The sequence below is a fragment of the Oncorhynchus masou genome, chromosome 12, assembly GCF_036934945.1.
Source record: "Oncorhynchus masou masou isolate Uvic2021 chromosome 12, UVic_Omas_1.1, whole genome shotgun sequence".
Lineage (NCBI taxonomy): Eukaryota > Metazoa > Chordata > Actinopteri > Salmoniformes > Salmonidae > Oncorhynchus > Oncorhynchus masou.
In genome coordinates, this window is record NC_088223.1 from 40,451,374 (window position 1) to 40,474,465 (window position 23,092).

General features: G+C 42.3%; 2 protein-coding genes across 2 annotated transcripts in view; both read left to right on the top strand.

Moving 5' to 3' along the window:
- Positions 1-9,557, top strand: part of LOC135550080 (superkiller complex protein 2-like) — a 34,993-nt gene extending 25,436 nt beyond the window's left edge. Inside the window, exons 26-29 of the mRNA XM_064980553.1 lie at positions 131-241; positions 5,785-6,003; positions 7,620-7,760; positions 8,817-9,557. Of these exons, the coding sequence (XP_064836625.1) occupies positions 131-241; positions 5,785-6,003; positions 7,620-7,760; positions 8,817-9,017 (672 nt within the window). The 3' untranslated portion in view covers positions 9,018-9,557. The remainder of the gene's footprint in view (positions 1-130; positions 242-5,784; positions 6,004-7,619; positions 7,761-8,816) is intronic.
- A 472-nt stretch (positions 9,558-10,029) lies between these two features.
- LOC135550083 (proline-rich transmembrane protein 1-like) lies at positions 10,030-22,847 on the top strand. The gene is made up of 4 exons (XM_064980556.1): positions 10,030-10,317; positions 16,891-17,342; positions 18,045-18,215; positions 18,895-22,847. Exons 1-4 carry the CDS (start codon positions 10,302-10,304, stop codon positions 19,069-19,071), a joined length of 816 nt encoding a protein of 271 aa, XP_064836628.1. The 5' UTR covers positions 10,030-10,301; the 3' UTR covers positions 19,072-22,847.
- The last annotated feature ends 245 nt before the right edge of the window (positions 22,848-23,092 follow it).

The window sequence follows — 23,092 nt, forward strand, 5'->3', positions numbered from 1 at the left end:
TGTACAATCTATGCGATCAAATGGTTGCACTATATAGGAAGTCATTCTACATACCTTTTCTATTACTGTTCAGAGTGCATAGATAAAGTGATTGTCTATAATAGCCATGTTGACCTCTTTCTTCTGTCAGTTTCTGCGGGTGCAGGAGAGAATGAGTGTTCAGGAGGAACTGGACAAACTGCTCTTCCTTATCTCAGACCAGTCCCTGTCTCTACTGCCAGAGTACCACCAGAGAATCAAGGTATGTCTGACTCCCGTTATCTTATTGCACATGTCATATTAAACTCACAACTTTTCTCACAACTTTTCATAGAGTAGCTTTCTTCCAAGGTTCCTACCTTCTAGGGAGTTTTTCCTAGCCTCTGCATTGCTTGTTCTTTGGGGTTTTAGGCCGGGTATCTGTAAAGCACTTTTTTTTACAACTGCTGATGTAAAATAACATTTGATTTAACTAGTTCATACACATGCAGGCCTCTAAATAAATAAAACAATTGTTGGTAGCACTGGTGTGCCCAACTATAAAAAGTTAGGAGCACATAACAAAATTGATTTAAGGTTAAAGCATATTTATTCTTGCTACTTCTGAAGCACGTTGTGCTCTAGAAACTCATATGTAACCCCGTAAATACATTTGTTTATTATAAAAAGCTAAAATGTTGATGCAAATACCTGTCATTGAAATTAGTCATTTGTGGAATATTAGGTTTCTACATTATGTAAAAGCACTATTTTCCTATTGAGATGAATTGCTTTAAATTGTACACTGTTTCTTTAAGAGCGTCGAGTTTATGATGACAACATTGCAAGAGATCTGTCATTCATTCATTGTTATGATCATTGATCTACTGAAGAATCTATCCCTTTTCTTTCTGTGCCCCCAAATGTTTGGATGTACTGGTAAAGTTACCAGGTTGTTAGCAAGCTAGCTGGACAGATATACTGGTAAAGTTACCAGGTTGTTAGCTAGCTAGCTGGACAAGGTGTAAAACAAAATGGTTAATGTTCCGCGAATAGTTTTAGAGCGGTTCGCAATATGGTTTATGAATATAAAACACAGGCCCCCAATCCTCGAAAGGAAGAAAAAAATGTCTCTTCGTTCATTAGTGCTTAAAAATGGACCTTCAACCAATCACTAACGTAAAGCCTACACATTTGCCTGCCATTATGTCAGATCATGACGTTGAGTTCAGATACATTTTTACCTGACCAAATTAAAATGTTTTTTTTACGCACTGCAAAAATGTGTGTGAACCAGAAAGAGGCTCTTTCCTCACTATCTTCAGCAGTGGAGGCTCCTCAGAGGAGGAAGGGGAGGACCATCCTCCTCAGTGAATTTCATAAGTAAAAATACTAGAGGTCGACCGATTTTGTGATTTTTCAACGCCAATACCGATTTATTGGAGGACCAAAAAAGGACGATACTGATTAATCTGTCAATTTAAAAAATAATAATAATAAAAATAATAATAATGACAATTACAACATTACTGGATGAACACTTTTATTTTAACTTAATATAAGACGTAAAAGAAAATCAATTTAGTCTCAAATAAATAATTAAACATGTTCAATTTGGTTTAAATAATGCAAAAACACAGTGTTGGAGGAGAAAGTATAAGTGCAATATGTGCCATGTAAAAAAGCTAACGTTTAAGTTCCTTGCTCAGAACATGAGAACATAGGAAAGCTGGTGGTTCCTTTTAACATGAGTCTTCAATATTCCCAGTTAAGAAGTTTTAGGTTGTAGTTATTATAGGAATTATAGGACAATTTCTCTCTATACCATTTGTATTTCATATACCTTTGACTATTGGATGTTCTTATAGGCACTATAGTATTGCCAGCCTAATCTCGGGAGTTGATAGGCTTGAAGTCATAAACAGCGCTGTGCTTCAAACATTGCGAATAGATGCTGGCAAACGCAGGAAAGTGCTGTTTGAATGAATGCTTACGAGCCTGCTGCCTACCTACCACGGCTCAGTCAGACTGCTCTATCAAATATCAAATCATAGACTTAATTATAATATAATACACACACAGCTTTAGGTCATTAATATGGTAAAATCCGGAAACTATCATTTCGAAAACAAAACGTTTATTCTTTCAGTGAAATACGGAACCATATAAGTTTAAATATTGCTGTTATATTGCACAACCTTCAATGTTATATCATAATTATGTACAATTCTGGCAAATTAATTACGTTCTTTGTTAGTAAGAAATGGTCTTCACACAGTTCTCAATGAGCCAGGCGGCCCAAACTGCTGCATATACCCCAACTCTGCTTGCACAGAACGCAAGAGAAGTGACACAATTTCCCTAGTTAATATTGCCTGTTAACATGAATTTATTTTAAATATGCAGGTTTAAAAAAATCTACTTGTGTATTGTTAGGTGACCTAAACTGGGATATGCTTAACACTCCGGCCGTCCTACAATCTAAGCTAGATGCCCTCAATCTCACACAAATCATCAAGGAACCCACCAGGTACAACCCTAAATCTGTAAACAAGGGCACCCTCATAGACATCATCCTGACCAACTGGCCCTCCAAATACACCTCCGCTGTCTTCAACCAGGATCTCAGCGATCACTGCCTCATTGCCTGTATCCGCTACAGATCCGACATGCAACTGTTCAGGGAAGTCAGGAACCAATACACGCAGTCAGTCAGGAAAGCTAAGGCCAGCTTCTTCAGGCAGAAATTTGCATCCTGTAGCGCCAACTCCAAAAAGTTCTGGGACACTGTGAAGTCCATGGAGAACAAGAGCACCTCCTCCCAGCTGCCCACTGCACTGAGGCTAGGTAACACGGTCACCACCGATAAATCCATGATTATCGAAAACTTCAACAAGCATTTCTCAACGGCTGGCCATGCCTTCCGCTGGCTACTCCAACCTCGGCCAACAGCTCCCCCCCCCCGCAGCTACTCGCCCAAGCCTCTCCAGGTTCTCCTTTACCCAAAATCAAATAGCAGATGTTCTGAAAGAGCTGCAAAACCTGGACCCGTACAAATCAGCTGGGCTTGACAATCTGGACCCTCTATTTCTGAAACTATCCGCCGCCATTGTCGCAACCCCTATTACCAGCCTGTTCAACCTCTCTTTCATATCATCTGAGATCCCCAAGGATTGGAAAGCTGCCGCAGTCATCCCCCTCTTCAAAGGGGGAGACACCCTGGACCCAAACTGTTACAGACCTATATCCATCCTGCCCTGCCTATCTAAGGTCTTTGAAAGCCAAGTCAACAAACAGGTCACTGACCATCTCAAATCCCACCGTACCTTCTCCGCTGTGCAATCGGGTTTCCGAGCCGGTCACAGGTGCACCTCAGCCACGCTCAAGGTACTAAACGATGTCATAACCGCCATCGATAAAAGACAGTACTGTGCAGCCATCTTCATCGACCTTGCCAAGGCTTTCGACTCTGTCAATCACCATATTCTTATCGGCAGACTCAGTAGCCTCGGTTTTTCTGATGCCTGCCTTGCCTGGTTCACCAACTACTTTGCAGACAGAGTGCAGTGTGTCAAATTGGAGGGCATGCTGTCCGGTCCTCTGGCAGTCTCTATGGGGGTGCCACAGGGTTCAATTCTCGGGCCGACTCTTTTCTCTGTATATATCAATGATGTTGCTCTTGCTGCGGGCGATTCCCTGATCTACCTCTACGCAGACGACACCATTCTGTATACTTCCGGCCCGTCCTTGGACACTGTGCTATCTAATCTCCAAACGAGCTTCAATGCCATACAACACTCCTTCCGTAGCCTACAACTGCTCTTAAACGCTAGTAAAACCAAATGCATGCTTTTCAACCGTTCGCTGCCTGCACCCGCACGCCCGACTAGCATCACCACCCTGGATGGTTCCGACCTTGAATATGTGGACATCTATAAGTACCTAGGTGTCTGGCTAGACTGTAAACTCTCCTTCCAGACTCATATCAAACATCTCCAATCAAAAATCAAATCCAGAGTCGGCTTTCTATTCCGCAACAAAGCCTCCTTCACTCACGCCGCCAAACTTACCCTAGTAAAACTGACTATCCTACCGATCCTCGACTTCGGCGATGTCATCTACAAAATAGCTTCCAACACTCTACTCAGTAAACTGGTTGCAGTTTATCACAGTGCCATCCGTTTTGTCACTAAAGCACCTAATACCACCCACCACTGCAACCTGTATGCTCTAGTCGGCTGGCGCTCGCTACATATTCATCGCCAGACCCACTGGCTCCAGGTCATCTACAAGTCCATGCTAGGTAAAGCTCCGCCTTATCTCAGTTCACTGGTCACGATGGCAACACCCACCCGTAGCACGCGCTCCAGCAGGTGTATCTCACTGATCATCCCTAAAGCCAACACCTCATTTGGCCGCCTTTCGTTCCAGTTCTCTGCTGCCTGTGACTGGAACAAATTGCAAAAATCGCTGAAGTTGGAGACTTTTATCTCCCTCACCAACTTCAAACATCTGCTATCTGAGCAGCTAACCGATCGCAGCAGCTGTACATAGTCTATCGGTAAATAGCCCACCCAATTTTTACCTACCTCATCCCCATACTGTTTTTATTTTTTTACTTTTCTGCTCTTTTGCACACCAATATCTCGACCTGTACATGACCATCTGATCATTTATCACTCCAGTGTTAATCTGCAAAATTGTAATTGTTCGCCTACCTCCTCATGCCTTTTGCACACAATGTATATAGACTCTTTTTTCCTACTGTGTTATTGACTTGTTAATTGTTTACTCCATGTGTAACTCTGTGTTGTCTGTTCTCACTGCTACGCTTTATCTTGGCCAGGTCGCAGTTGCAAATGAGAACTTCTCAACTAGCCTACCTGGTTAAATAAAGATGAAATAAAAAAATTGATTTTAAGAAAGGCATTGACGTTTATGGTTAGGTACATTGGTGCAATGACAGTGCTTTTTTTGTGAATGCGCTTGTTAAATCATCACCCGTTTGGTGATGTAGGCTTTGATTCAATGATAAATTAATGCAGGACAAGCTTGTTAAACTAGTAATATCATCAACCATGTGTAGTTAAGTAGTGATTATGTTAAGATTGATTTGTTTTTTTATAAGATAAGTTTAATGCTAGATAGCAACTTACCTTGGCTCCTTGCTGCACTCGTGTCCAAAGATTTGAATTTGTTCAATAAAAACTCCCAAACTTAAGCTTAAGTAATGCACCCCTCATGCCTCTATTGTAACCAATGATTAATAATATAACTAATGATTAATAATGTTTAAAGCTCAGAAATCCAAACCTATCAGCGGTTTTGAATGTGTTGCTGTTTGTCAGCTTGATTACTCTAATTTTCCTCAGCACATGTGCACCTACGTTGTAAACTTTCATTCATAGGCTAGGTTGTAGAAACCTCATGATGGGTATTCGGAAAATTTGAGTATCATGTAATAGCCTAAACCTATCGATGTTACATTGATTTGGGTGAATGGAATATGAGTGACAGTCATCCAATATGCTGTAATAGAAATAAGGCCATGCTGCTAATTGTTTTTATCATCCTCATTTTAAACGGTAGTGTCCGCCACTGGTCTTCAGAGATGTTTTGTAACTTATCTGCATATAATTGTTGTCTGGGGCTCAACATTCAGTAGTAGCAGTATGCAAATCAGGGAGACATATAAACAACATTTTCACTGATGGGATTCGTTTCCCAACGTTCACCAAAAATATGTTTAAATAGAGCCTTTAGTATGCGAACGAACCATCACTATGTAACACCAGTGTAAAAAAAGGCATTATCCCCCATCCCCAGGTGCTCCAATCCCTGCAGTACGTGGACAGTAGTGGTGCGGTGCAGCTGAAGGGCAGGGTGGCCAGTCAGATCAGTAGCCATGAGCTGCTTCTCACAGAGCTACTGTTTGAGAACGCCCTGAGCCCTCTGGCCCCTGAAGAGAGCGCCGCCCTACTGTCCTGTCTGGTCTTTCAACAGAAGACCCAGGTGGAGCCTCACATAACCAACACACTGAAGGAGGTATGGGGACTGGGGGCAGGTGGGAGGGTTGGGGGAGAGGGGCGGGGGGGTGGGGGGATGAGAGTGTGTGAGAATCTCAATTGCATTTCCTTGATTCTTTGGGTCCTCTCTTCTTGCCTCTTTCTCAAAACCCATTGGATGACAAGGTCAGGGGTCCCTCCCCTCTGTCCTTGTCATCCAATGTGTTTTAAGAAGGAGGCGAGGAGAGAGGATGCAAGGAATCAAGGAAATGCAATTGAGATTCTCCCTGTGTGTGCTGCGGTGGTAGAATGTGCTTCGTTGATGTCTACTTTGGAAGAGTTGAGGTTACACTTTTGTGTGTTTGTGTCTGTCCCCTATGTGTTATAGTTGTGAAGGTTGTGCAACAACCTCAACGGGTCATTAGATGTAGACAGGATTTGTGCCATACATATAGACAGGATACAGTACATACATTTGTTCTTCTAACTATACATTTCAACGTGTCATCTTTAATGTACATGGATGGATATGTTGTCTTCTGGGCTGTAGTAGTACAAGCCTGGCCGCCCCACTGGTCTCTCTCTCTCTCTCTCACAGACAGACACACACAGACACACACACAGACAGACAGACAGACAGACACACACACAGACACACACACAGACAGACAGACAGACAGACAGACAGTGGCATGAGCTCAGGCGAGACTTCACGGCTGCCTTACCCCGCAGCAAGAGCACCACACCTGACACACACTCTCCTGAACACACACACACAGCCATGTCAGTGTTTGTTGTCAAGCAGCCCAGCTACATGGAAGTGCTCTAAAGAGGGCTGAATTAGTGATGACCAAGGCAAGAGCCTTGTCTGGAGTGGTTTATAGGGGTGCCATCCAGGGGCGAGCAGCACTGAACAGTGAACACTGACAGGGAACACATTCACCCAACACTGGTGACAGAGCTCCGAGTGGGGTTGCTGATTACCTGCAGCATAACACTCCGGAACTTTGGCGACGACTAAGTTGTTTTTTTTAAACCTCCCGCTTTGAGCTGGATGTGTCAATGTGTAGTTCATACATGCATAATCTATGCGTATAAATGACTGTCTTACCTCAATTAGCCACAAAATTCCTAGATTTTCTGGAAATTGTAATGCCCCAATTTCCCTACATTTTCCGCCACGTAGGCCAGCCTCCAAGCAATTCGAGTTCAACCAATGAGCTTCAGCCCCTCACTATATGAGTGACAGCTAGCGAGACGGTCAAACAGCAGAGAGAGAAGAGAGCAATGACGTGCACTTATCTGCACATATGTGACAGTGCCATGTTTCGGGGACCACTTTTGGCTCTTGAGCACTACTTTTACAAACGACTGGCTAAAAAGTATACACAAGTACCGTAACATCCCTTTAACAGAGAGGAGGCTGAGGTTGGAGTGGGCAAAGTAGGGTAGATGTAATTTCGAAGTGTTGTGTTTAAGTGATCCCTGTATGACTAATCTGTGTGTCTGCATTTTGTGTCTGTCCCCGCTCTCTTTCTCAATCTCGACTCTTCTCTTTCCTTGTATTACCCCACATTCTACTGTCACCCTTTCATTACTACCACATCATTTCTCTCTCTCTCTCTCCATCCCGCTCTCCTTTCCTCTCTCCCACAGGGTATTGAGAGAGTGCTGGCGGTGGCCCAGCGTATTGGGGAGCTGCAGAGGGACTGTGGGATAACCCAGACAGCGGAAGAATATGTGGGCCAGTTCAAGTTTGGCCTGACCGAGGTGGCCTACTGCTGGGCCAGAGGCATGGTGAGTGGTGTACGCTATCTCTGAAATGCTGCACTTCTTGATTGACCTCGTTTCAGTCCAGACACTCGTGAACACTTACCCGTACACAGAATAAACACTTTTTTTTTAAATGTTCATGTTCAAGTGCTTTGTACTCCAGAACTAGGCTTAGTCTGGTTCGTGGAAACTGGCCCCTCAAAGTTATGAAAGCACTGTACTAAACTATACTGCAGCTTTACTGCAACTCGGGGTGGTGACCACGTGTGGGGTCGCGAGAGAGAACTCTGAAATAAAACATTTTAAAAAATCACGCTTGGTACATAGAACCCGGGAATAATGTCAGTAACCTCCGGTAGCCACTAGAAGAGGTTGTAATAAACAGAGCGGTTTCTGTTTTCTTCCTGCAAAATGTCACTCTTTTGAACGGTTTAAGCAACAAAATATCACGACACTATCACTGAAAGATAAGACTCTCAGGAATGTGTCTTCTGTTTACCTCTACTCTGCCCACTAGCCTCGTTAGAAGAGAGTGGACAAGACCAGGCACGAAATCAGACTGGGGGGGGAAATAACATAATCAATGCTTATGTTATTTTCTACCTAGAAGATCATGCAAAATTATTGCCTGATGACCTTCTGAATTTCCCAGTAAGTTTCTGATGCAGTTCAGTCACTTCAAACCATACTTCCTTCAGATAGAAATACTGTCAAAAGTACTGTCAGACTGATTTGTAATAGGCTGTCATAGCCCCATTTGAAAAAGTGAACATTGACTGTTGGTTACATCACTTTTTTTAACATGGTGGGGTCTGGGATTTAAAAAAAAAATTTTTTTAATGGGGTCGAAGGCCAAAAATGTATGGGGACACATGTTACACTGTATCTAATGTTGAAATGAACTGATATCCTTACTTCCTGTCCCAGCCTGTACTTTATTTTATTTAACCTTTTATTTAATCAGGAACATCTCATTGAGACACAGTCTCTTTTACAGGGGACATCAAGAAGGCAACAGCCCTGTACTGAACTCACTCTGTCTATACAAACGGCTGTTCCCTCTCCTATTTCCTGTCCCAGCCATTTGCAGAGATTGCCCAGTTAACAGATGTCCAGGAGGGTACGGTGGTGCGCTGCGTCCAGAGACTAGACGAGGTGCTGAAGGAGGTGCGCCAGGCCGCCCGCATCGTGGGAGACTCGGTCCTGGGCAGCAAGATGGAGAAGGCCTCCCTGGCCATCCGCAGAGACATCGTGTTCACTGCCTCGCTCTACACACACTGAGATAGGGTGGGGAGAGAAGGAGGGAGAGCGAGGGTGTAGATAGTGTTTGTATAGTACTGGAGGTGAAAGTGTGCCAGTGGAGCGAGGAAAGAAAGGAGGGAATGGAGAGTAAGAGAGGGAGAGTCGGTGTGTGTGTTACTGTATAGGTGAGAGAGTGGGGTGTCTATCCTGTATAGGTGAGAGAGTGGGGTGTCTATCCTGTATAGGTGAGAGAGTGGGGTGTCTATCCTGTATAGGTGAGAGAGTGCCATGGTGCCTTAGCCAAGTCCCAAGCTCAGTCAGTGTGTGTGCTTATGGTGAAAGAGAGGGTGAGTGTGTGAGGAAGGGATCAGTCGGTGTGCTTGTGATGAAAGTGAGGGTGTGTGTGTGTGAGGCAGTGAGGTGAGTATGTATGGACATACTATTGTTTACATGAGTCCTGATGAGATTCCTGGACATGGAAAGGGAATGCGCTTTAAACAAATCAGACCAAAGTAGCAATGATAGGAATTAAATGGTTTGTGATGTATTGCACAGTAATAAAATCAACTGTAGACTGTTTATTTTGTCCCGCCAAGGTCTTCTGTGATGTTTGAGTCTGTATGCATGAGTCTACCATTGGTTTAAATGATGACACTATGAACTACTGCTCTTGCTGTGTACTGTAGGTACAACAATCGGTGCATATCCTATTCGATAAAATACAGTAAGACATAATCATATAGATGTCATCTAACCCTGATCAAAATTAGCATCAGTTCTAGAGTCATGCCCATGTCCAGTAAAAGCGTTGCACGTCATGACAGCAAGATGATTCTCCAGCATCCACGAGGATAAAGAGTGAAAGGTTTTTAGCATAGTATAGGAAGTATTCAAATCCAATATCGGGTCGCCCCCAAAGTAGGTTTGTTTCGGGTTTTCCATCTCAGTGGACTGTCTCTTTAAGACAACGATAGCTGTGTGTCTGATTAATTCAATGTAACTGGAGATGCATTGGAGAAACCCACTTTCCGCTATTACGGTGGACGAACCAGCTACAGAGAGTGTGAATAAACTGGACATTGCTTTCCCAATTGGTCATTATAATCGGATAATCCAATTGGCCGTTAACATATAATAAAGTTATCCAGTAATACCATTATTATAGGCCACGGATGTGGAGATAAAAAAATATATATATTACCTGGAAATTGAAGTCTCAATAATTTCATATTTCCCTAAGAGGATTTACCAGAAGTCGTATTGCAGAAATAAGAATATTTACATTAAATTGTTTGTAGCGGAGTTTTATTCTGACTGCACGAAATGTCGGAAAAACACGGTAAGCTTTTATTCTCTGGTTCTGTTGCGTCTTTTATGTCACCACTGTAATTGATAATTGAGCCAATTCTTCCACTCCTCCGCTGTCTATTCTCTCCGTTGCATTGGGATAAATGTGTATATTTCGGATAATTGTTTGGCTATATGGTGCTGTTTTGGTGATTTTGGAGGTGGATTACTGTAACAATTGGCTACATGGTGACGCACGATATCTCTGTTTCCATCTTCTACATTTTCAGCTCCCATGTCAACATCTCCGACAAACTCATCCTACTTATCTGCATGCACTGCATCTGTAGTACACTGTCCACCCCCAACACCCAAATAGGCTTCTCTCTCTATTTCATCACCTATGCATGCACATTTATTTAAATGACGACAATGAAGTAACGTTTTGCGCGCGTGCGTGTGGTTGTTTCCCTGCGTGCGGACAGATGTGCGTGCGTGTGGTTGTTTCCCTGCGTGCGGACAGATGTGCGTGTGTACAGTGTATCAGGGTGTGTGTGCGCGTGCGTGATGTTCACATAAAAAAATGCACGACAATAATTTGCTTCATTTGTCCCTTTTAACTTCCCTGGATTCACTGTAACCTAGGAGGTTACCAAGGTAGGCGCCATGTCACTGAATGAGATGCCTCCCCCTATAGAGAGGCCTACAGTGCATGTTCATGGCATTCTCACATCATCTCAAATGAATGAAGTGCATAGGTTATATAGCCTCATCACTGCCAGACACACAAACACACCTCTGAGGTTTAGTTTTATGCATCAGAATAGACAGAATAATGTAATCCAATACGGATGATTAAACATGCCAGATTAAAGGTATTTTTCACTGGAGATATGGCAACAGATGGAGACAGGCCGATTGCCCTTAATTATAAACATACCCAAAGGAGACCTATCATGATTTGCCTATAAATCTACACTGAACAAAAATATAAATGACAATTTCAAAGATTTCTCTGAGTTACAGTTCATATGAGGAAATCAGTCAATTGAAATAAATTCATCATGCTTATCTATGGATTGCACATGACTGGGAATACAGATGTGCATCTGTTGGTCACAGATAGCTTTTTCTTTTAAAGTAGGGACATGGATCAGATAACCAGTCAGTATCTGTTGTGACCACCATTTGCCTTATGCAGCGTAACACATCTCCTTCTCATAGAGTTGATCAGGCTGTTGATTGTGGCCTGTGGAATGTTGTCCCACTCCTCTTCAATGGCTGTGCGAAGTTGCTGGATATTGGCAGGAACTGGGACACGCTGCCGTACACGTCAATCCAGAACATCCCAAACATTCTCATGGCTGACATGCATGCAGGCCATGGAAGAACTGGGACATTTTCAGCTTCCAGGAATTATTTACAGATCCTTACGACATGGGGCCGTGCATTATAACGCTGAAACATGAGGGGATGGCGGCAGATGAATGACACGACAATGGGCTTCAGGATCTCGTCATGGTATCCCTGTGCATTCAAAATGCAATTGTGTTTCGTTGTCCATAGATTATACCTGCCATATCATAACCCCACCGCCACCAAGGGGCACTCTGTTCACAACATTGACATCAGCAGTCAGTTGAAACCGGGATTCATCCGTAAAGAGCACACTTCTCCAGTGGGCCAGTGGCCATCGAAGGTGAGCATTTGCCCACTGAAGTCGGTTACAATGCCAAACTGCAGTCAGGTCAAGACCCTGGTGAGGATGACGAGCACTCAAATGAGCTTCCCAGAGACGGTTTCTGACAGTTTGTGCAGAAATCCTTCGGTTGTACAAACCCACAGTTTTTTCAAACCCACAGTTTCATCAGCTGTCCGGGTGGCTTGTCTCAGATGATGCCGCAGGTGAAGAAGCCGGGTGTGGAGGTCCTGGGCTAATGACTTTGGAGTAGGCTTAGGGTAGAGAAATGAACATTAAATTCTCTGGCAACAGCTCTGGTGGACATTCCTGTAGTCAGCATTCCAATTGCATGCTCGCTCAACTTGTGACTGTGGGATTGTGTTATGTGACAAAACTGCACATTGTAGAGTGACCTTTTATTGAAGGTGCACCTGTGTAATGATCATGCTGTTTAATCAACTTTTTAAAATGCCACACCAGTCAGGTGGATTGATTATCTTGGCAAAGGATACATTTTCACTAACAGGGATGTAAACAAATCTGTGCACAAAATTTGAGAGAAATAAGCTTTTTGTGCTCACTTTACATGTTGCGTTTATATTTTTGCTCAGTATACAACATAAGACATTTGGAATGATCAAACTATATATGTTCTTTGGTTTTAGTTCACCATTAGACTACTGGGTTTCATGTAGGCCTATACTGTACTTGATGGTCTATTTGGTATACAGTATGGCTTAGTTGTGAATGGGCCATTAATTTAAACAGCCAATGAAAGTATACATTAGTGCTTATTATTAATTTGGATCTGATTGTGAACTGGCCATGTATCACATGTCCCCCATTCATCCACGATTCCCCTTTTTTTCTTCACTGTTGTCCTTTATCTTTCATCCATTTTACTGTCTCCCATCTCATCCCATTAATCAGATTTCTCTGTTTTGCATTCAGCCCCTGTTGAGTGCCATGTGCCCTTTAACAGGTGTCCCTCCTTCTGTGTCAGCATCCCATCCCTCTTCTTCTGTGTCTGAGTGGTCTTACTCTCGCAGTGGTGACAGTGTGTGTGGGTTATGTAATGCCTGTGTGTATCCCCAAGCACAACTCATCTCTCACCACTCACTCTCTCCCCACCCCTCTCTTTCTCTCTCTCCCTCTCTCTCCCTCCTCATCTCGCTTTCTCTCTCTCTCTCTCTCTCTCTCTCTCTCTCTCTGTCTGCCTCATCAACTGCTGAATAGGCTAGTCAGCATGCTGTGAATTCCTGTATTGTACAAAGTGAACCTGGCTACTGTGTGAACGTGGGTATTTTTGTTTCTCTCTGCGTGAAATTTATTCAACATTTTCCCACGCTATACATGTCTGTGTGGTTAACATACCGGTAGGGAAAAAAACTATAGTGCTCGTTAGTGTTGCACATTTTGGGGAATATTCAGAGGTGGAAACATTCCGTGGGAATAAATGGGAATTAACGGAAATATATGCAAATGAATATTAATACCATTTAAATGTAGATTTTGCATTGGATATATTTACCATATCATATAGAGACAGAAACATAAACATTTTACCTTATCATAAGTAGACATAATTGCAAATGATTAAACCCTTCCAATAGAAAGAAAAAAACAATTTAGTTACAAATTGAACTTTAATTCAATTAGCTGACTCTTCAAGTGGGATGATTTCACTGAACAACAAAATAAAGGCAATATTGAATGATCTCCAATGATCCATTGCATCTCCCAAAAACATTTTCAACATACATCTGTAAAACGGTAGTCTAGAAACTAAAGCTTTGGTTGTCTTCCTCTCAGGCTTTCATGTCTTGTACCTGGAACTCGTCAATGTCCACCTCTTGAACATCAGACTCTGAGGCCTCATCTTCACTGTCATTTTCCAACCTTGTTGAGGATGGCTCGTTGTCAGGCTCAAAAAGCCTCAAATTTGCCTGGATGGCCACCAATTATTCAACCCTTTGAATTGGTCAGCCTGTTGCGTGCTTTGGTGTGTGTGTTCCCAAACAAGGACCAGTTGCGCTCTGAGGCGGCTGATGTTGGTGGGATTTGGAGGATGTTGGAGGCAACAGGGGAAAGAGCCTCAGGTGGCTGATGAGATAAGTTGGCACCACTGCCATATTGCATCTCCATCCCAAAGCTCTTGCTTGGACATGTACTTCGCCAGACTGCCAAGAACCTTGCCCTCATCCAGGCCAAGGTTGCGAGACACGGTAGTGATGACACCATAGGCCTTGTCGATCTATGTGCCAGACAGGATGCTCTTGCCAGCATACTTGGTGTCCAACATGTACGCTGCGGCGTGTATGGGCTTCAGGCAGAAGTCTTCATTCTTTTTGATTTATTTCTTCTCTTACATCTGCAAGCAGAGTTTGAACATTAGACAGGATGGCATTGTCTCACTCAATTCGTACAATGGCTGCTGCTTTAGGTTTCAGGCTACTTACCACTCTCTCCCAAAATACATCATCCAGGAGGATCCTCTTGATGGGGCTGTCCATATTGGCAAACTGTGATATGGCCATTTCTTGGAGAGACTCCTTCACCTCCAGGAGACTGGTAAACATGATGACAACACCACCCCAACGGGTGTTGCTGGGCATCTTCAATGTGGTGCTCTTATTCTTCTCACTTTGCTTGATGAGGTAGATTTCTGCTATAACTTGATGACCCTTCATATACCTAACCATTTCCTTGGCTCTCTTGTAGAGTGTTTCCATTGTTTTCAGAGGCATGATGTCATTGAGGAGCAGATGCAATGTATGAGCAGCACAGCCCATGGGTGTGATGTGAGGGTAGGACTCCTCCACTTTAGACCAATGAGCCTTCATGTTTCGCAGCATTGTCTATCACCAGTGCAAATACCCTCCGTGGTCCAAGGTCATTGATGACTGCCTTCAGCTCATCTGCAATGTAGAGACCGATGTGTCTGTTGTCCCAAGTGTCTGTTGTCCCTTGTAACCTTCACACATTAACAAGTCGAATACAGTAAATGAAAGATAAACATCTTGTTAATCTACCCATCGTGTCTGATTTCAAAAATGCGTTACAGCGAATGCACAACATATGATTATGTTAGGTCATAGCCAAGTCAAAAAAAAACACAGCCATTTTTCCAGCCAAAGATAGGAGTCACAAAAAGCAGAAATTTAGATCAAATTAATCACTAACCTTTGATGATCTTCATCAGATGACACTCATGTTACACAATACATGTATGTTTTGTTCGACAATGTGCATATTTATATCCAAAAATCTCAGTTTACATTGGCGCATTACGTGCAGTAATGTTTTGATTCCAAAACATCTGGTGATTTTGCAGAAATACTCATAATAAACATTGATAAAGATACAACTGTTATTCACAGAATTAAAGATAGACCTCTCCTTAATGCAACCGCTGTGTCAGATTTCAAAAAAACTTTACGGAAAAAGCATAATCTGAGAACGGCGCTCAGAGTCCAATCCAGCCAGAGAAATATCTGCCATTTTGGAGTCAACAGAAGTTAGAAATAACGCTATAAATATTCACTTACCTTTGATGATCTTCATCAGAAGGCACTCCCAGGAATCACAGTTCGACAATACATGACTGATTTGTTCCATAAAGTCCATTTATGTCCAAATAGCCACTTGTTGTTAGCGTGTTCAGCCCAGTAATCCATCTTCATGAGGCGCGAGCACTTCGGCCAGACAAAAACTAGAAAAGTTCTGTTATAGGTCGTAGAAACAAGTCAAACGATGTATGGAATCAATCTTTATGATGTTTTTAACATAAAACATCAATAATATTCCAACCGGAGAATTCCTATATCTGAAGAAAATCACTGGAACGAGAGCTAACTCTGTTGGGAGCGAGAGTCACGAGACTGAGACACTCTGCCAGACCACTGACAAACAGGTCTCATGAGCCCCTCCTTTGTAGTAGAATCCTCATTCAAGTTTCTAAAGACGGTTGACATCTAGTGGAAGCCGTAGGAAGTGCAACTTGACTCCATAGACACTGTTTATTCGGTAGGCCAAGCTTTGAAAAACTACAAACCTCAGATTTCCCACTTCCTGGTTGGATTTTTCTCAGGTTTTCACCTGCCGTATGAGTTCTGTTAAACTCACAGACATCATTCAAACAGTTTTAGAAACTTCAGAGTTTTTTTCTATCCAATAATAATAATAATATGCATATATTGGCATCTGGGACAGAGTAGGAGGCAGTTCACTCTGAGCATGCTATTCATCCAAAAGTGAAAATGCTGCCCCCTATCCCAAAAAGGTTAAACACACTTTGCTGTAGGCTACTATTTACTAGTTAACAAAAAATCATGTATGTCAAATAAAATATATTCACCCCACCCAGTATTATAATCAAAACTTACCAGAACGCATGTAGTCCTTGGCTCAGAGAGTGTGGTAGTGTGGGTTTAATAGCATCTCATTAGTGTGCAAGATCTTGAGAAACAGCTGTACATGTGATGGAAGAGTGCACTGCACATGTGATGGAAGAGTGCACTGTACATGTGATGGAAGAGTGCACTGCACATGTGATGGAAGAATGCATTATGCATGCAGAGGGTTGCAATTACATTTAATTGGGGATAGTTTAACCAAAATATGCCACAAGACCTAGAATTGCCTTATATGTATCCCACAAAAAAGGTACACTGTTATAAGCGAAGTTGTTTGATGAATTTATGCCAAATTCCCCAAATTCCAGGGCTTAACCTCCCATGGAAAATCTACGGGAAAATTCCGTACATTTACCGGAAAGTTTCCAACCCTTTGCACCCTAGTGCTCGTATTGCGGAAGCGGAGACCAAAATGTGAGTGATTGCAAGTTAGATAGCGTTTCTGCCTACTCTTCTCGCTCTCTCTCGCTCTCTCTCTCTCTCTCTCATTTTTTTCTCGCTAATTCATTTCTATCTCTTCCTCTCTCAGGTCTGGAGGACACCAATCGCCAGGCCATGTCCCAACCCATGCAGCAAATTCAGCCCCCTCCATACCTCCCCTCCCAGGAACTTAACATGGGCCAACAACTCTCCAACATGCAACACTCCAACATGCAACACTCCAACATGCAACACTCCAACATGCAACACTCCAACATGCAACACTCCAACATGCAGCACCCCAGCATGGCCCCTCAGACCGGCTGTGGCCCCCAACCCAACTACCCCCCTCCACCCCCGCCCCCTGGCTCCGATGGCTACCAGGAGACCCAGTTCCACAATGGCTCCTACGGACACCCAGGGGCCCCACAGGGCTACACAGTCCAGACCCAGGGCCCGGGAGGGGGGGTCCCACATGCCCCTGTGGGTTACTTTCAACCAGGATACCCTCTCCAGCTGCAGCCCTGCACAGCCTACGTTCCTGTCTACCCCGTGGCGTCGGTGAGTCAATGACTTCAACGACAATAGCAGTCATCGTTCGAACACAAGAAATGTTTCATTGATGCATGATATGTAATACGTCATTGCATTGCAAAGCATTTTGTGTTTGTCGAAAAGACAACAAAGCGTACAAGGATGATATGCTCATCCAAATCTGTAGAAAACCAGTGCTGGGTGGGCAACAATATACAAGAACGGAAAGGCCCGCACAAGGTATAATACTGCTCCCCAGTCCTCTACTTCCTCACCATGATAGATTATGTAGTGCAGACATTTCCTTTCTTAATGGAATGGAGAATGAGTCACCCACATAGCCAATGTCCACTGGTTCTTCGATTAAGGCTGTAGGAAGAAATCATTGGTTCGCTCCTCTTGAGGGGTATAGGGAAATTAAAAGGGCTTTTCCAAGGTCAGTGGCCATAAAAAGATCAAGCATCTCACAGTAGGAGTGTTGCCTACTAGATCACAATGAATAAGATTACATGGACAGAGGGGTACCTGATCCAAGATAAACACTCCTAATCGGAGAAGCTTGATACAGTACATACAGCCCAGGTGACAAATACTTCCGGGAGCCACTGTCATACGATACCTTTGTGTGTCCTCTCTTTCCCTCTCTCTACCCCCCCCCGTATCTCTTGCTCACTCTTGCCCCCCCTTTCTTTACCCCCCCCCCCCTTCTCTCCCTCTCTCTCTCCTCAGGGGCAGCCCTACCAGGGGATGCCCCAGGGCCAGATGGGCATGCAGATGCCCCATGGCATCGCCCTGATGGAGCCACGGCGCCCGCCTCACGACTACCTGCCAATCGCTGTGCTCACCACCGTTTGCTGCTTCTGGCCAACAGGAATCATAGCCATCATCAAGGCAGTACAGGTTGGTGTTAGGCTAGCACATAATCATAGAGAACACTAGAATGGACATTGGCATCCCAGGAACGGGATACCAAGACGACCATCAGGGTCAGGGCAAACTTTCCTTCTAGAAACTGATCGAATATGGTCAAATGTATGAAAAATTTGTAGATATGTCTGCGCAGTATGTTTGTTAGCTAGCCAGTCAGTTTTAGTGGAATGATTCTTTGAGTATTTTGTTGTATCTCTATGTGTATTAAAGTATTATGTTCGTTGTTTATATGCTGGCTTTGTTAGTTGGCCTGATCATTATGCACAACACTCTGCAACAGCCTACATTATGTAATTGCAGCATTGTTTACACAGGTTAAAATAGATTTTCACTTTGGGCTTGCTTCCGATGTGTTTTTCGTTGAGTTAAGCTGACAACAAGGCGTAGATAGGCCTGCAAGCTTTAGAGCTTTAACCATTAGTATGTTGATTAATTTAAGGCCTGATAAATTGTGTTTTGTGGCTTTTTTGTGTGTGCATGTGCTGTTGCCAACACCTCTCTCTCTCTCTCTCTTATTCTCTCTCTCAACTAAATTCAGAAGTTGCTTTAATAGCATGAAATACATTCTTTAAATATGGGCAAAGCATTCCAAAAAACATATTTGTGAGGGGGGGAAAAGACTCTCTCTCTCTCTCCCTCCCTCCCTCAGGTGCGTACGGCGGTGGCCAGGGGGGACATGGTGATGGCAGAGATAGCGTCCCGCGAGGCGCGTAACTTCTCCTTTATCAGCCTGGCAGTGGGCATTGCCTCCATCGTTCTGTGTACCATCCTCACCGTGGTAGTCATCATTGCCTCCCAACACCATGACGACGACTGGGAACCCTAATTCATAACACAGTGTGGCATCATGGGATATGTAGTTTTGGGTGGAGATAGAAGAATAAGGGCACTGAAATGCACACTCTGATACTGGTATGTTATATTGGAGGTATATATGTGTATATATGCACCCTGTGTACTGTATATACAGTTCTGACCTACTGACTACTAACAGGCTGAGAAACAATCACAGCTAACATTCAAATGCCAAAACAAATAGGTGCCCATTATGGGCCAGTATTACTTACCACTGTAACCATTTATATTCAGATATAATAGTACTCCATAGCGCTTATGGGGGAAAACAGAGTACATACACAGAGGAATTGAATGGCAATTCCACCACTTTTCAACCTAATTTTCACGATCTCCTTGCACGATACTAGTGTCGTATGTGAAAACAGCGCCTGACGTCATCAAAAGTTACAACATTGAAACAGTGATTTTCAAACACTATCCGATCCTCAGTGATGCGGGGAGTAAGAAAATATTCTCCATCTGGCTAGAAACTCATTGCAGTTTACTTTTAATCCTAGCTTGTGATGTCACAGAAGAGCTTCTTTTTTTAGGACTATTCTTCTTATTTCTTTTAACCACAGATCATAGAACCGCAGTATTTTCACATATATAGATAGACACTGGTATGATAATGGAAATAATGAAAATTAGATTGAAAAGTGGTGGAATTGCCTTTTAACTATGAATTATTTATGAATGACTTATTCATTTTGGGTCCCACTCGAACCTAGGTAGACCAAAACATGGGTCGCACTGTATCACAAACTGCCAAATAGATCACAAATCATAACTGCAATGACTTCCCTATATAAATTAGTATTTTAAGAAGAGATTGTTTTGAATGACTTCAAAAATAAATACTTTTATTTAATTGTGTTTGTTCGTCATGTATAGTTTTTGATTTATTATGATTTTCAGAAACATGCGCCATCTAGTGATAGTATATTTTATATTTATTTAAAGGATAGAATAAATTACAGTATAACAGACTGCCAAACATTGCCATTCATTTTTTACACACAATCAAATGGAAAGTAAATCAAGTCATGACATAGTTGACTAATTAGGAGATCAAACTATGAAAAAGATGACAAAAATGTGGAGATTTTTTTATTTAAATGAATAACATCTCTATTTAAAGTTGTGTTGATGGAGAGATACACCATAGAATGTACTGTGTGAGCGTCCCGCCTCTTTTTGTGTGGCTGATATGGACTTGGTTGTTGACAAATTGTTTGTTGCATAAGACTGTTTAATACTTGTTCACTTTATTTATGTATGTATTAATATTTTGTTGCACACGACTGTTTAATACTTGTTCACTTTATTCATGTATGTATTTATCTATATTATAATTTATGTATTCATTTGTTTATTTATATAATATATTTTTTTTCATAGCTTTTTAGAATGTCACTTTTTTATAATATTTTTTTTTTTTTACCTTTATTTAACTACGCAAGTCTGTTAAGAACAAATTCTCATTTTCAATGACGGCCTCGGAACAGTGGGATAACTGCCTTGTTCGGTGGCAGAACAACAGATTTTTACCTTGTCAGCTCGGGGATTCAATCTTTCAACCTTTCGGTCGGTTACTAGTCCAACGCTCTAACCACTAGGCTACCTGCCAACCATTATGTTTTAGTTGAAATCAATATTTTATTGTACCCATATTAGCCGACAAACCTTGAAACTAGATTAAATTGGATGACGTTTGGGGTGATTTGCATTTCCAGTAGGCTTAGAATGGCTTTCTACTAGGTTTTTATACACTTCAATAGAATAGGGTAGAATTGTAGAAATGGACATATTTAAAACAACAATTACTTGCCTGATTGAAGTGGTTGACCTATTTTCTAATGTTACAGACATGAAGTAAAGTATTGCAGTACTAAGACAAAAAGCAACACATTAATTGAAAGTGCTTGGATGGACTCAATATTAAAAAGGGTATGTAATTATACAGAGGGCTAGTGAGGTGTACATTTGAGAAATTGCTGCTTTTGCAAATAATGTTTTGCAAATATTAAATAGGGTCATAATTGGCAATACAAGAGTGTTATCTTAGTTAATAGTTTCTCAGAGTAAAAAGGTTGTAGACAAAGGACTTACAGACAAAAACTCTGTTGTGCATGCCATTGTGAACCATTATTACGATTCTCTCATCTAACCTTTTCCCTAATGGCCTTAGCTGATAATATGTGCAGACATATCTACAAACACATTTGGTGTCTAATCTAGCCTATCACGTTACAAGGTGTGTTGCCCCTTGTTATCAAGAGCCAAGAGGGCTGTTGTGGAACAGTATGAGCTGAAATGACCTGAGCTGGAATCAGTAGAGCAGAAATACTGATGGTGGCTCTGAAAACGAATGTCTCTGAGGAGAGAGAAAAAAAATCAATGCCTAATATACATTGTGGCATTCTCCTCTCCTCGACTTGTTTCTATTACCCCAAGCACTCTCTCTCTCTGTTTCTCTTTCTGCTGTCCATTGCAAAATTGTGACCGTAATTCTCAACATATCTCTAATCTGCTTGTCTTTTATCTTCTGTTTTCAATTCCTATGATAATGCTACTTTTTTTTAAAGAAAATGGAAGTCAAAACTGTTGAGAATGTATTGTTTCTTGTGAAGGACCATGATTACTGATTTGAATAGTGTATTAGAGTGTTTGAAGTTTAATTCTGAAAGTATTATTGCCATGGCTATTATGATTCTGTTACGTGGTAATCACCTTTGCATTCGATTATCACTGCTGTATTTTTAATGTACATTGTATTTGGAGAATACTGTATGTTCTTAATCTGATAACATGGCATTCTAGAAATACGTTAAGAGAGCCAAGGTAAGCACAGTATTGTGACTCGTAGTGCTGTTACTCACCTCTATACAAGAGAAGTATTGGTATAGAACATGTGTATGCTTTTTAGACTCACTCCTAGCATATCTAGTTGTTTTTCGATCTACACTGCTCTTCCCACATATTTGTTTTCTAAGGCATTTCTATGTCATTGTTGATGACAGGCTGGGCAAATGCTACTGCTTCTTTGCGGTATTGATACCTTTTCCCTGAGCATGTAAATGTAATGGATTGGCGTGTTCAAAGTGGCTGGCGAATCACAGTGTACATGAACTTCTCTTGGGGTCTATTTCTGTTCATGGATGTTACACATGCATTTGTTGTGTATGAATTCAATTGTTTGAATAAAAAATCTTTTTGGGGGGGTTGAGCAAGACCGAGTAACAGTGAAGTGTACTCTACATCTCTCTCTGTCTCTTCTCTCTCTTTCTCTCTCTCTCTCTCTCTCTGTCTCTTTCTCTCTCTGTGTCTCTCTTTCTCTCTCTCTCTCTTTCTCTCTCTCTCTCTCTGTGTCTCTTCTCTCTCTTTCTCTCTCTCTCTCTCTCTTTCTCTCTCTCTCTGTCTCTTCTCTTTCTCTCTCTGTGGCCTTTCCTCTCCCTACGTCTCTTAAGTGCTATTTATAGTTGGCCCGGATTCCTCCACACTTGTACAGTATCTCTTTCTCTCCCTGTCGGAACATGAACTATCTTTCAATAGCTAGGGCTTAATCACATATCAAAGTGCAGCCTCAATGGTATTTCTTTCTCGTCCCGTTATTACAGCGCCAGCATTTCTGTTTGTCTTTTTGCACCGTCTGAAGAGCGTCTAAGGCCTATGTCATGTGTATTTTTACTATCTTTTTCCCCATGTAGATAATGCAAGAGCCGAACCGCAACATGAAACATTAAAACACATCTCTATACTCCACGTCCCATTGATTGCTTATAGATATTACATGAACTGGTTGAGTGCACATGTATCCCCAGATAGACACAGAGAGCAGAGGAGGCTGGTGGGAGGAGCTATAGGATGATGGGCTCATTCCAATGGCTGGGATGGAATCAATTCTACGGTATCAAACACACATATGGAAACCGTTACCGTTATTCCATTCTAGCCATTACACTGAGCCCGTCCTCCTATAGCTGCTCCCACCAGCCTCCTCTGACAGA